This window comes from Zea mays, chromosome 1 (genome assembly GCF_902167145.1).
Source record: "Zea mays cultivar B73 chromosome 1, Zm-B73-REFERENCE-NAM-5.0, whole genome shotgun sequence".
NCBI classification, from domain to species: domain Eukaryota; kingdom Viridiplantae; phylum Streptophyta; class Magnoliopsida; order Poales; family Poaceae; genus Zea; species Zea mays.
Window position 1 is genome coordinate 154,793,654 of NC_050096.1, and position 11,748 is coordinate 154,805,401.

The following is an 11,748-nucleotide window of genomic DNA, read 5'->3' on the forward strand; positions in this document are numbered from 1 at the left end:
GCTCCCCGAGGACGAGGGCCTACGACGATCAAAGCAACCAAGCTAGCCGAGAAGACTCGCTGGACCAGCTGGAAGAGGCTCGGGACAGGGCCTTACTACACTCGGCGCGGTATCAGCAATCCCTACGACGCTACCACGCCCGAGGGGTCCGACCCCGAGACCTCCAGGTGGGCGACCTGGTGCTTCGGCTGCGGCAAGACACCCGAGGGAGGCACAAGCTCACGCCCCCCTGGGAGGGGCCATTCGTCATCGCCAAAGTTCTGAAGCCCGGAACGTACAAGCTGGCCAACAGTCAAGGCGAAGTCTACGGCAACGCTTGGAACATCCAACAGCTACGTCGCTTCTACCCTTAAGATGTTTCCAAGTTGTTCATATACCTCGCACCCACGCAAAGTTTAGTCAACAAGGAAGGGTCGGCCTCGCCTCGGCAAAGCCCGACCCTCCCTCGGGGCTAAAAGGGGGGAAACCCCCTCTGCGTCAAAATTTTCCTAGGAAAAAAAGATCTCTTTTACCAGAATATCTTTCGTGCTTTTTGACTACTTCGAAAAGTGGGTCCTGGAAACGACGGAGTACACGTAAGCAGCCAAGGCTGACCGAGCCGAGGGACTCCTACGCCTCCGGGATACGGATACCTCACTCATCACCTTCTGCGATAAGTAACTCGCGTTCGGATAAAGTGGCTCTGCGGATCGAACAAGTCTTTACGTTCGGAAGCCCTTCTGCCGAAGCGATCCTTCGAGCCTTCTCGACCGAGTCGGTGACAGGGCCTCATAGACGGGTGAAAGTACGCGTAAGCGGCAAGGCTGACCGAGCCGAGGGACTCCCACGCCTCCGGGATACGGATACCTCACTCATCACCTTCCGCGAGAAGCAACTCTCGCTCGCACAAACATCCCTGTTACCGACAAAAAGTCCAGATACTCGAAACAAGAGGAAAAGAGACGCAGCTTTACAACGCAGCGAGGGCGTGTGTTCTGGCCTCGGCGGCCACACAAGGCACACGCTACAAGACAATCTGATCCTGCAGGCTCGGGTCTTGACGCTGGAAGGGGGCAGCAACACCCTCGGCATCGACGACACCTTCGGCGAGGCCCGACCTAGCCTCGGACGGCGACGCGGTCCGAGGATCTCCGCTCTGAAGGACGACGTCATCACCACGCCCGGGCAATCGCTGCCAGGGACTTCTCCGGGAATCCGGCCCGAGCAGGCGGCTCGGCCGGTTACCCCTGGGGCCTCGACCAACCATCTTCCAAGGGCGCCAGCCCGGTCCGAGGCCTCGGCTGATCAACTCCGGCATTGGTCCCACCGATGGACAACCCGGCTAGGCTCCGGCCAACCAGGTTTCATTTTCGAGCCAACTCCGCCTCTGTTCATACTGATATCGCTACCCCCGGCCTCGGCTCATCGAAGAGCGGCCGAGGGGTCTCTTTAACTAAGCTAGAGGAGCCTCGGACAGCAAGGCCGACCGAGCCGAGGGACTCCTACGCCTCCGGGATACGGATACCTCACTCGTCACCTTGACACGGGGCGACTCATGCTTGGTGAAGCGATTCAGATAATCAACAGACGAGTCTTAGCGCTCAAAAATGAGGAAAAAACACGGCTCTGTGCCGACGTTACATACATGTTCAGGCCCCGAAAGCCGTAATGAACAAAAAACACCGGCATTCGAAGTGTCGTTACAAACGGAACTCCGGTTCCCCCCTCCGCAGGTACGAACAACCCCACTCCATGGGGGAAGGCCTGCGGAGCAACGGAAGACCGACGAACGGCGCGCCGTCACCTGCTCCAGCAGCGGCGACGACGACGACTTCTGCTCCGGGGGGCCGAACAGCGGCGGCACTGACCTCAGGGCGGATGCTGCTGCCAGGAGGCCCCCGCCCATGCCAAAACTCGTAAGGCAAGGACGGGCAGAAGGCCGTAGAGTTGGAGGTCGGTCCGTGGCCAACCTTGGCTATCACGCCGGCAGAAGAACCTCTTCCGGCTGCCGTGGCAGACGCCGGCGCCGCGAGCGGTCCCGACGCCACTCGCGTCCAAAAGCCAGGCACGCTGCAGATGCCAGCGCCATGGACGACAACCGCTCCTCCCTCCGATCACTGAGTGAAGGAGCGGGCCGCCGCCCACGCGGGGGCCGACCTCAACTCGACACACTCCCCTCCCCAGCCCTGGTGATGAAAATCCTTGAGGCTAAGGGAGGGGCAGAGGCCGCAGCCCGGCTCGCTTTCCCCCACCATCAAGCTGGAGGTCACCATCTTGGGTGACCGCCGGTGGAGGGGTGCGGCCGGGCTGCATGATGAAAATCCTTGAAGCCGAACGATGGCTGAAAGGTACCAACTCCCACGGAGTTGTGTTCCTCCAACGATGAGGCGAAAAGACGGCGGGCATCCCCCATCCGGGGGCTTGGAAGGTGGAAAGACGCGGTGCATAAAGGAGCGAGAAGACACGGTCGCCTCTCGAAAGGGGTCACCCTCCTTTTAAAGGCAACTCTCCCTACGGGCGCCCCCAACCGTCACGGGCGGAGTCTTCTCCAACACGCTCCAAAGCCCTCCCCTGCGGCGCGGGGGCTGGATCCCGCATGTCATGCAGACCGGCTCCGAGCGGAAGAAGCCAAACCGCCGCGCGTGGTGCACGCAACCGCCCAGCGGTTACGAGTGACCCTCCACTTTTGCCCAGACCAACGGGCGAAAGAGGCGGGCAGCCATGCAGGCGGCATGCAACCGCGCCAAGTGGACGCACTTCTCTGACTCCCGACACGCCAGCATGGAGGCCCAGGCCCACGCGTCGCGCAACCGGCGCGCCGGATGCTGCATGCAAGCAACTGCACCGCCTGTGCCACCACCTCGCCTCCTCGATTGCGGAACCAATACCGCGACTCGAGGCGACCCAGCGCGCGACCCAGCAGCGCCAGCCTGACGCGGCGGCCAACGCGGCCAAAAGTGGGCCGGCAGTAATGACGGTGGCAGGCGCGCGGGAGCAGCGGTCACGTCGTCAGCCAAGCTCACGTCCCATCCGAGGGCAGCAAGAGAACCCCCTCTCACGACGTGAAGACAACGCGCCCGTGATCCGTTCCTCGAACGGCTCGCGCACGCGCAACGGCCGCCCCGCCAACTACTCGCCCCGTCGCCTTAACTCCGCGGCTGGACAGGCGGCGCTTCTGGCAGGAGCAGCAGGCGACGCTTCGCCGAAACAACCACGCCAAAAAAGGTACGTCGCGTCGTTCGGTTTCGTATCCTTTTTCCTTTTTCCTCTTTTCTCTATCTCTTGCGACAGGGACCGGGAAAGGGGGATACCCCGAAAGGGATCCTTCCCCGTGAAGGAACCAGGCTCCGAGCCTCCTTACTGATCAGAGGTTCGAAGGCTGGCCCCCCGAAGGGTTCAACAGCCGCCTCAGATCGCGTGGGCCCTACACCCACTACTGGTCAGAGGTTCGAAGGCCGCCCCCCCGAAGGGTTCCACGGCCGCCTCAGGCTACTCGGGCTCCGCGCCCATTACTGATCAGGGGTTCGAAGGCTGGCCCCAGAAGGGTTCACAGTCGCCTCAGACGCCGAGCGAGGGATGACCAGGGGTACGTTCGATACATAACCAAGGCTCGGGCTGCGCTCCCGAGGTACCCTAGGACGTTTCCGAGACCAGCGGGAGCGATCTTGTAACGGAATCCCATCGGAGGGAGGCATCAAGCCCTCGGACCCCGTCGCCAGGGGACCGGGTCCGGCAGATCACCCGCAGGTACTTTTGGGCGTGCCTCTGGGCCCCTAGCCGACCCCTAACGAACGGGGCACGGACGTCCACTCGGATTACCCGCTTGCAGCTCACCGGAGACACCATGTTCGGTGCCCATCGAGGGTAACATGGCACTCTCCCCCCCTCCTCCTTGCGGAAAGGCGACGTAGGGCCGTATGTAAAAAAGCCGAGTCTGTCCCTGATCGCCCTCTCGCCCTGTGCGGAGGCTCGGGGGCTGCTCTCGCAAACCCGGCTCCGGCCGAACCGTTGACAACGTCAACATACCAGCCCGAGAACTTAGGCCCCGACCGTGCACCCGGGCTACGGCCTGCTCGCATGAGGGAACAACCAGACCAGCCGAAGCATTACGCAAGGCATTAAGACCTCGAAGGAGTGAAACCACTCCTCCGAGGCCTCGGGGGCTACACCCGGCGGGTGCGCTCGCGCGCACCCACCGGAACAAAATGCAACCGAGAAAGGCTGGTCCCCTTGCAAAAAAGTGCGACGAAAGCCTCCAAGCGAGTGCTAACACTCCCTTCGAGGCTCGGGGGCTACTGTCGGGGACCATAATTAGGGGTACCCTCAAGACACCTAATTCTCAGCTGGTAACCCCCATCACCATAAAGCTGCAGAGGCCTGATGGGTGCGATTAAGTCAGGGATCAGTCCATACGAGCGACTCGATCACGCCTCGCTCGAGCCTAGCCTCGGGCAAGGGCAGCCGACCCCGAGGGGTTTCCGTCTCGCCCGAGGCCCCCCTTTTAACGGCGGACACATCTCCGGCTCGCCCGAGGCCTTGCCTTCACTAAGAAGCAGCCCTGACTAAATCGCCGCGCCGACCGACCGAGTCGCAGGAGCATTTAACGCAAAGGTGGCCTGACACCTTTATCCTGACACGCGCCCTCCGGCAGAACCGAAGTGACCGCCGTCACTTCGCACTGACCGGTCTGACAGAAGGACAGCGCCGCCTGCGCCACTCCGACTGCAGTGCCACTTGACAGAGTGAGACTGACAGGCAGTCAGGCCTTGCCAAAGGCGCCATAGGAAACTCCGCTCCGCCCGACCCAGGGCTCGGACTCGGGCTAAAGCCCCGGAAGACGGCGAACTCCGCTCCGCCCGACCCAGGGCTCGGACTCGGGCTAAGGCCCTGGAAGACGGCGAACTCCGCTCCGCCCGACCCAGGGCTCGGACACGGGCTAAGGCCCCGGAAGACGGCGAACTCCGCTCCGCCCGACCCAGGGCTCGGACTCAGGCTAAGGCCCCGGAAGACGGCGAACTCCGCTCCGCCCAACCCAGGGCTCGGACTCGGGCTCAGCCCCAGAAGACGACGAACTCCGCTTCGCCCGACCCCAGGGCTCGGACTCCGCCCTGGCCTCTGCCGAACAACCTCCGCCTCGCCCGACCCAGGAGCTCGGGCTCGGCCTCGGCCATGGAAGACAGATTCAACCCCGGCTTCGGAGGAACCTCCATGTCGCCCGACCTAGGGCATAGGCCCGCCACGTCAACAGGAAGCGCCATCATCACTCTACCCCGAGCCGACTCGGGCCACAGAGAACGAGACCGGTGTCCCATCTGGCTAGCTCCTCCAGATAGGCAATGATGGCGCCCCGCTAGCCCTGTGACGACGGCGGCTCTCAGCTCCCTTACGGAAGCAGGGGGACGTCAGCAAGGACCCAACCGCTCCGACAGCTGTCCCTCCGCCAGGCTCCGTTGCTCCTCCGACAGCCACGACACCACACCAGCAGGGTGCCAAGATCTCTCCGGCTGCCACATTGGCATGTACTTAGGGCGCTAGCTCTCCCCCCGCTAGACACGTAGCACTCTGCTACACCCCATTTGTACACCTGGATCCTCTCCTTACGCCTATAAAAGGAAGGACCAGGGCCTTCTTAGAGAAGGTTGGCCACGTGGGGACGAGGACGGGGCAGACGCTCTCTTGGGGCCGCTCGCTTCCCTCACCCGCGTGGACGCTTGTAACCCCCTACTGCAAGCGCATCCGACCTGGGCGCGGGACGAACACGAAGGCCGCGGGATTTCCACCTCTCTCACGCCCGTCTCCGGCCACCTCGCTTCCCCCCTTCGCGCTCGCCCACGCGCTCGACCCATCTGGGCTGGGGCACGCGGCACACTCACTCGTCGGCTTAGGGACCCCCCGGTCTCGAGACGCCGACAACTCTCCAACCAAACAAAGAACCGAGCAGCTCTGCTTTATTGTACTCTTCAACCAAACAAAAATAGAGTAACTATGTTCTGCTTGTCAAACGGAGAATAGAACGGATCCATTCTAAAAACTAGAATGCAGTCGTTCTATTTTAATTGACTCCAACCAAATGCATCCTAAAATTGTCAGGACCCGCACTGTTACGTACCATGTGTTTGGTTGGCTGTATCAGGAGAGCTAGACTCCTCACATGCATTGACTACAGTTGAGCCCGTGTTTGGTTCGCTGTAGCTAGGAAGCTGGGCGCGCATGCACTGGTGCAGTCTAAGCTTATTTTATTGTATCCACATATGCACAAGAATCGGTCGTATCCCGCGGGACATGATTGGGCCTGCATGCGCTCGCGCATGCATCCAATCATACGTGTAGTGACTGTGTTCGCCTGAGGTCCTCTGTGCGGCATCCAGAGCCAGAGCGCATACCGCGGCCTGAGGGCTACAGCTAGGGGTGGAAACGAGCCGAGCTCGGCTCGGCTCGGCTCGGCTCGCTGCGGCTCGCTCATGTAACGAGTCGAGCTCGGCTCGGCTCGCCCATCTCACGAGCTGGAAAAAGCGGCTCGGCTCGGCTCGCTCCTGGCTCGCGAGCCGGCTCGCCGAGTCAACGAGCCTAGGCATAAAATTAAATCTGCTCTCTAAATTATAATATAAAATCTTAAAAATATTTTAAATAATATATTTTAAATTAGTAAAATAGATATATTACTAATATAATGTATAAAATAGATTATTTTTGTATAGTAATCTCAAATAACATAAATTAATTGTCTACTCGATATTAATATTATATGCTAATTAAGATTTTATGTAACAAATTGTTGTTGGGTCGAGCCACGAGCCAGCTCGCGAGCTGCACCGAGCCGAGCCGAGCTGGCTCGCTCTTTTCACGAGCCAGAAAAACAGGCTCGGCTCGGGCTCGTTCGGAGCGTCGAGCCGGTCCGAGCCGAGCCGAGCTGCTGCGAGCCCGAGCTAGCTCGTCGAGCTCGAGCTTTTTTTCCGGCCCTAGCTACAGCTAAGGCCAGGCCACTGGGCCTTTCGTGTTGGGCCATCCGAGACTGGAAAGTGGGGCCCACGAGGCGTATCGATCAAGCACCGTCCACTCTCACATCAAAGGCGGAGGTGAGCTCCTTCGGCTCTGCGCCTTTGCAGTTGCGGATAACGGGGAGGAGGCGGAGCGACCAACGGCACAGGCACCATGGCGATGCGAGCAGCTACAGCGGCGGCGACAGGCTTCTTCTCTCCATCCACCGTCCCTCCGAGGCGCTTCTCGTCCGTTACACCGCCGGCGTCACTCTGCACCGCGCGCTGCATCCAGCGTCACCGTCTCCGCGCCTTCCCAAGTACAGTGCTGCAATCTCTCCGTTCCTTCCTTTTGGTGTTCCCATTTCTCAATGTACAAATACCGCCTCTCTCACCATTCCCTTTGCAGGCTTGGAAATACCTCTAGAGGAACTCAACCCATCCGTCGATCTACTTGTAGGCTCCACCCTTCTCCCTCCCCCTGTTCCTGTCATATTTTATCTTCCTGTTATTGTTTTTAAATAATCGTTGCCCTACTTATGGACGGATTTTGCATGGTTTTCTTGGTTGCAATCTAATGCAGAGGAGAACTGCGGAGGCCGTTGGCGATTTCAGGAAAACGCCAATCTATATTGTTGGTATGCTTGTCAGCTTCCTTTGGAATTTTTTTTCCAGGGGATAGGGGGATTAAAAGGCCTCAGCAAACCAATCGTTAGCCACAACAATCAAATCTAGACACATTTTAAATTTCGTAACACAACAAACTAACCGACATTAATCTTAGCAGCCCAAAAGTAAGAAAACTGCTCGTAAAAAATGGGCTTGTTCTTGATCCAACCAACATTTTTTAGCCAACCTTAGGCATAGCCCAGGTCTTGGTTATGACAATCTTTCGGGAATAGATATCAATATGTGATGTGATCTTTGCTGTCATTATAATTGTTGTAATGGACATCGGACAGAATATTTTAAGTTGCCAAGATACAAATGTCAGGTCAGTATGCATCCAAACAGCACAAGAGAAAACAACTGATATTGGTGTGAGGACACTGTGGAATTCTAAAACTCATCAGTTTCTTTGACCACCACAATTTACAGCAAAGAATTTCTTCTGGATGAGAGTACGAGACAGAAGACAAGTTGCCAAACATTTTCTAGTTGAGTATCCAATACCTTCTGCCGTCATGGTGTTCCCACAGTTATGGTTGATCACCAATAGAATATTGATTTGTTGTTGTCTAGCTAAGTAATTGTAGTCCCAGACCCAGCCTACAATTTTCTGCCAGCCTACAATAGAATATGGTGTTTCCTACAGACCTTGCAAATTTGGTCGACATTACAATCCTTGACAGTGCCTATCCATTGTGACCACTTTGTTCTGCAGAAGGATCCACAGTTGTTTTTGAACTTGCATTTGTTTTCAACCTATGTCATCCACCATCCAAGCTTCTTTTTGTTGACCAACCAAACAATTGTGCCTCTTAAGCTGATTTCTCAGTAGTTTCCATGAGCAGATGAGCTCCAGGATGTCTTCTTTTCATGTGTTAAATTTGTGCCTTGGATAGGGGACCAAAGGTTAAAAAAATGCAGACACCGACTGGGTTGTTCCTTTATGCACAGGTACGGATTGCACAGCCAAGCGCAACATCGCCAAGCTGCTTGCGAATTCCATAATATACCGCTACCTCAGCAGTGAGGAACTGCTTGAGGATGTTCTTGGTGGCAAGGACGCCCTCAGAGCCTTCAAGGAATCTGATGAGAAGGGTTATCTTGAAGTCGAGGTGCTTTCCTTCTTTCTCCCTCATGTTTTTCTTACTAGTTTTCTTGCTCTAAATGTTACTGCCCCTGCATTACCTAGCACCAATTTTCCATTTTCTGTCTCGCTGCTAGACCGAAGGGTTAAAGCAGCTCACGTCCATGGGTAGCCTTGTACTGTGCTGTGGAGATGGCGCCGTTATGAACTCAACCAATCTGTATGTATGAATGTATATCCAGTGTCTATTATTTTTTTCATGCATGTTAAGTTGTTAGTTAAGTCTATCAATGCTGGTGTTTATTATTTAATGAACCTTCAGAGGGCTGCTGAGGCATGGTGTCTCCATTTGGATTGATGTTCCTCTTGAAATGGCAGCAAATGACATGTTGAAGAGCACGGGAACACAAGCTACTACAGATCCAGACTCTTTTTCTCAGGTTATCCTATATTTCAGATAGCCAGTTGTTTGATGCTCTATATGATGTGATGACTGATATTGAAATTCAGGTGTTATTTGTTAAACATGCTGCCATGTCCTCTGGATAGTTATTAGCATGTTTATCTTTTAACTTGGCCTTACTGTCTATCTACATGTGTAGGCGATGAGCAAGCTCCGTCAGCGGTATGATGAACTGAAAGAGCGCTATGGGGTTTCTGATATTACTGTTTCAGTACAAAGTAAAGATAGATCCTCAAACCGCCTGTCCTTCCCGTTGAGTTATAATTAGTGCTCATTTGGGTTGAGTTATAGTTAGTGCTCATTTGGAGCCACCTGACTAAATTTTAGTCCCGTTAGATCAAATGTTTGAATACTAGTTAGAATTTTTAAATATAGTATAATTACAAAATTAATTACACAGATAAAGACTAAAGATAAGGACTAAACGGTAAGATGAGTCAATTAGGCCTGATTAGACTATTATTCGTCCATGTGATGCTACAATAAACATTTGCTAATCATGGAGTCATTAGGCTTAATGAATTTGTCTCGTCGTTTAGTCTTCATCTATGGAATTAGTTTTATAGTTAGACCATATTTAATACTTGTAATTGGCATTCAAACATTCAATATGACACAGACTTTAGTTAGGGGAACAAACACCCCTTTAGTAAATGGTGAATATAATCGGGTGAACTTTTTCTGAGATGCCTCAACACCTTTCAGATGTGGCTTCTCAGCGGGGGTACAGTAGCATTGACTTGGTGACGCTTGAGGACATGGTCCTTGAAGTAAGTCAGTGACATTTTATTTCTTTGCAGACCACATGTCTTTATCTTGGACAATTAGGCACAGCACCTTGTAACTTCTGAATACAACTGATTTTAACACTGGGCACATTCTCGTGTAATTTTTCTTCCCAGATCGTGAGGCAAATCGAGAAGCTGATCCGTGCAAAGGAGATGATGGAAGCTGCAGGGAAGCCATTCTAAACAAGATACACATACACAATAGTTCTGCTCCGGCATACCTATTTTCTGGCCAGTTACCAGACCTCCGATGCTTCGCTGTTCAAGAAACCGATTGCAGTTGCCTACGGCTCAAAGCACAAGCGCGTGAAATCTAAGGAACTGAATCTGGTTGTTCCACTCGAATATGCTTATATTGTATTGCAAGATCACTTGCCAATTGATAGTGCAAAAAATGCATTTTGTAGTTTGGATTCTCTAGTATTGACTTTAATCCATATGTATTGAAGTAGATTGGAGTGTAACTTAAACTAATTTACACACTAATTTACCTTAACATATGTGGATTAGGATTAATACTAGAGTGTCCAAACAAAGCCTTACGTGTTAATCTGCCATGGTTGAATTTTGCAATGGCAGTTTTTCCTATGCATGGCCTGGCCGCCGAATTAGTAGAATTTAGTGCAAGAAGGAAAAAAAAAATCCGGGAACACTTTTACAATCAACATGTTGCAATGCTAAACGAAGGCTTTTACACCGAGAGATTGACTTGATCAATTTACACGGGGAGAGAGGTTTCACGTGTTTTTGTTATCAGAGATAAAGAGGGACGAGAAAAACTAGCAAAAAGTGTGTATGCCAGTGATTACATGAGTTTCAATAGCATATAGGTGCTGTTTGGTTCAAGAAATGTAACGCAAAGGGTAATAATAATGATTTACATTCGATTACTGTCGGTACGTTTAAATAGTCCGGTATCAATTTTTAGTATAATATCTGATTACGGTGGGACTAAAACAAACATGATTTAACGTTATTACTTATCCATTACGTTACAAATATCTGAACCAAACGGTACCCAGATCCTTTGACTTCCCGTGGAGCGAATATTTTAGGATCGATGAGCGAATATTTTAGAATTTAAAGTAAATGTGGTTTTCATGGTATGTGATGTTCCTCGATAGCGAGGTGCCTGTGGTAACTTTGCCGATCTCGTTCTTGTCGATCGAGTCTTGAAAGGAGTAGATTTGCATGCTCATGAGTGCGTGTATTATAAAAAAAGAAAAAAAAAGAAAAAAACAATTGTCATGCCCCATTTTTAGCGGGATTTTTTTTGTTTTAATCATTTTAAGACTTTCTAAACATAACATTGTCGAAAAAAACTATTTTTAAAATTAATTTGGGCTGTACCAATCTTCCTCGCACGACTAAATAGCGTCATCGTGCCACCTTGCCTAGTTCGGCTCACATGCCACCATAGTAGGTCAACCAAACGCTGAACCATTAATGTGGCTCTCCCTTAATCTCTACTATACTTAAAGCACCAGTTTTAACGGTCATACTGCGTTATATTTTTACAAAAAAGTCCCTACATTTCTTTCAAATCAACTGAGCATAAAATGTTAAAAAGCAGTGCAGATGGTGGGTTATGTTAAAAAACGATGCAAGAGGTGGGGTTTGAACCCACACCTTGTGATGGAAAAAATGTGAGAGACACTAGACAAAGCTATCTAACTAGTAGAACATCATGCTCAAATATTTATAATATTGAATATAAATTATATATATATATATATATATATATATATATATATATATATATATATGAGTTTTTTGTAAAATAAAAAA

General features: G+C 52.5%; 1 protein-coding gene across 1 annotated transcript; it reads left to right on the forward strand.

Annotated features, from left to right (window-relative positions):
- The first annotated feature begins 7,122 nt into the window (after window positions 1-7,122).
- LOC100283991 (shikimate kinase family protein) lies at window positions 7,123-10,476 on the forward strand. Its single transcript, NM_001156889.1, has 9 exons — window positions 7,123-7,276; window positions 7,366-7,412; window positions 7,540-7,594; window positions 8,577-8,737; window positions 8,847-8,929; window positions 9,032-9,149; window positions 9,312-9,390; window positions 9,878-9,942; window positions 10,075-10,476. Exons 1-9 carry the CDS (start codon window positions 7,132-7,134, stop codon window positions 10,141-10,143), a joined length of 822 nt encoding a protein of 273 aa, NP_001150361.1. The 5' UTR covers window positions 7,123-7,131; the 3' UTR covers window positions 10,144-10,476.
- The last annotated feature ends 1,272 nt before the right edge of the window (window positions 10,477-11,748 follow it).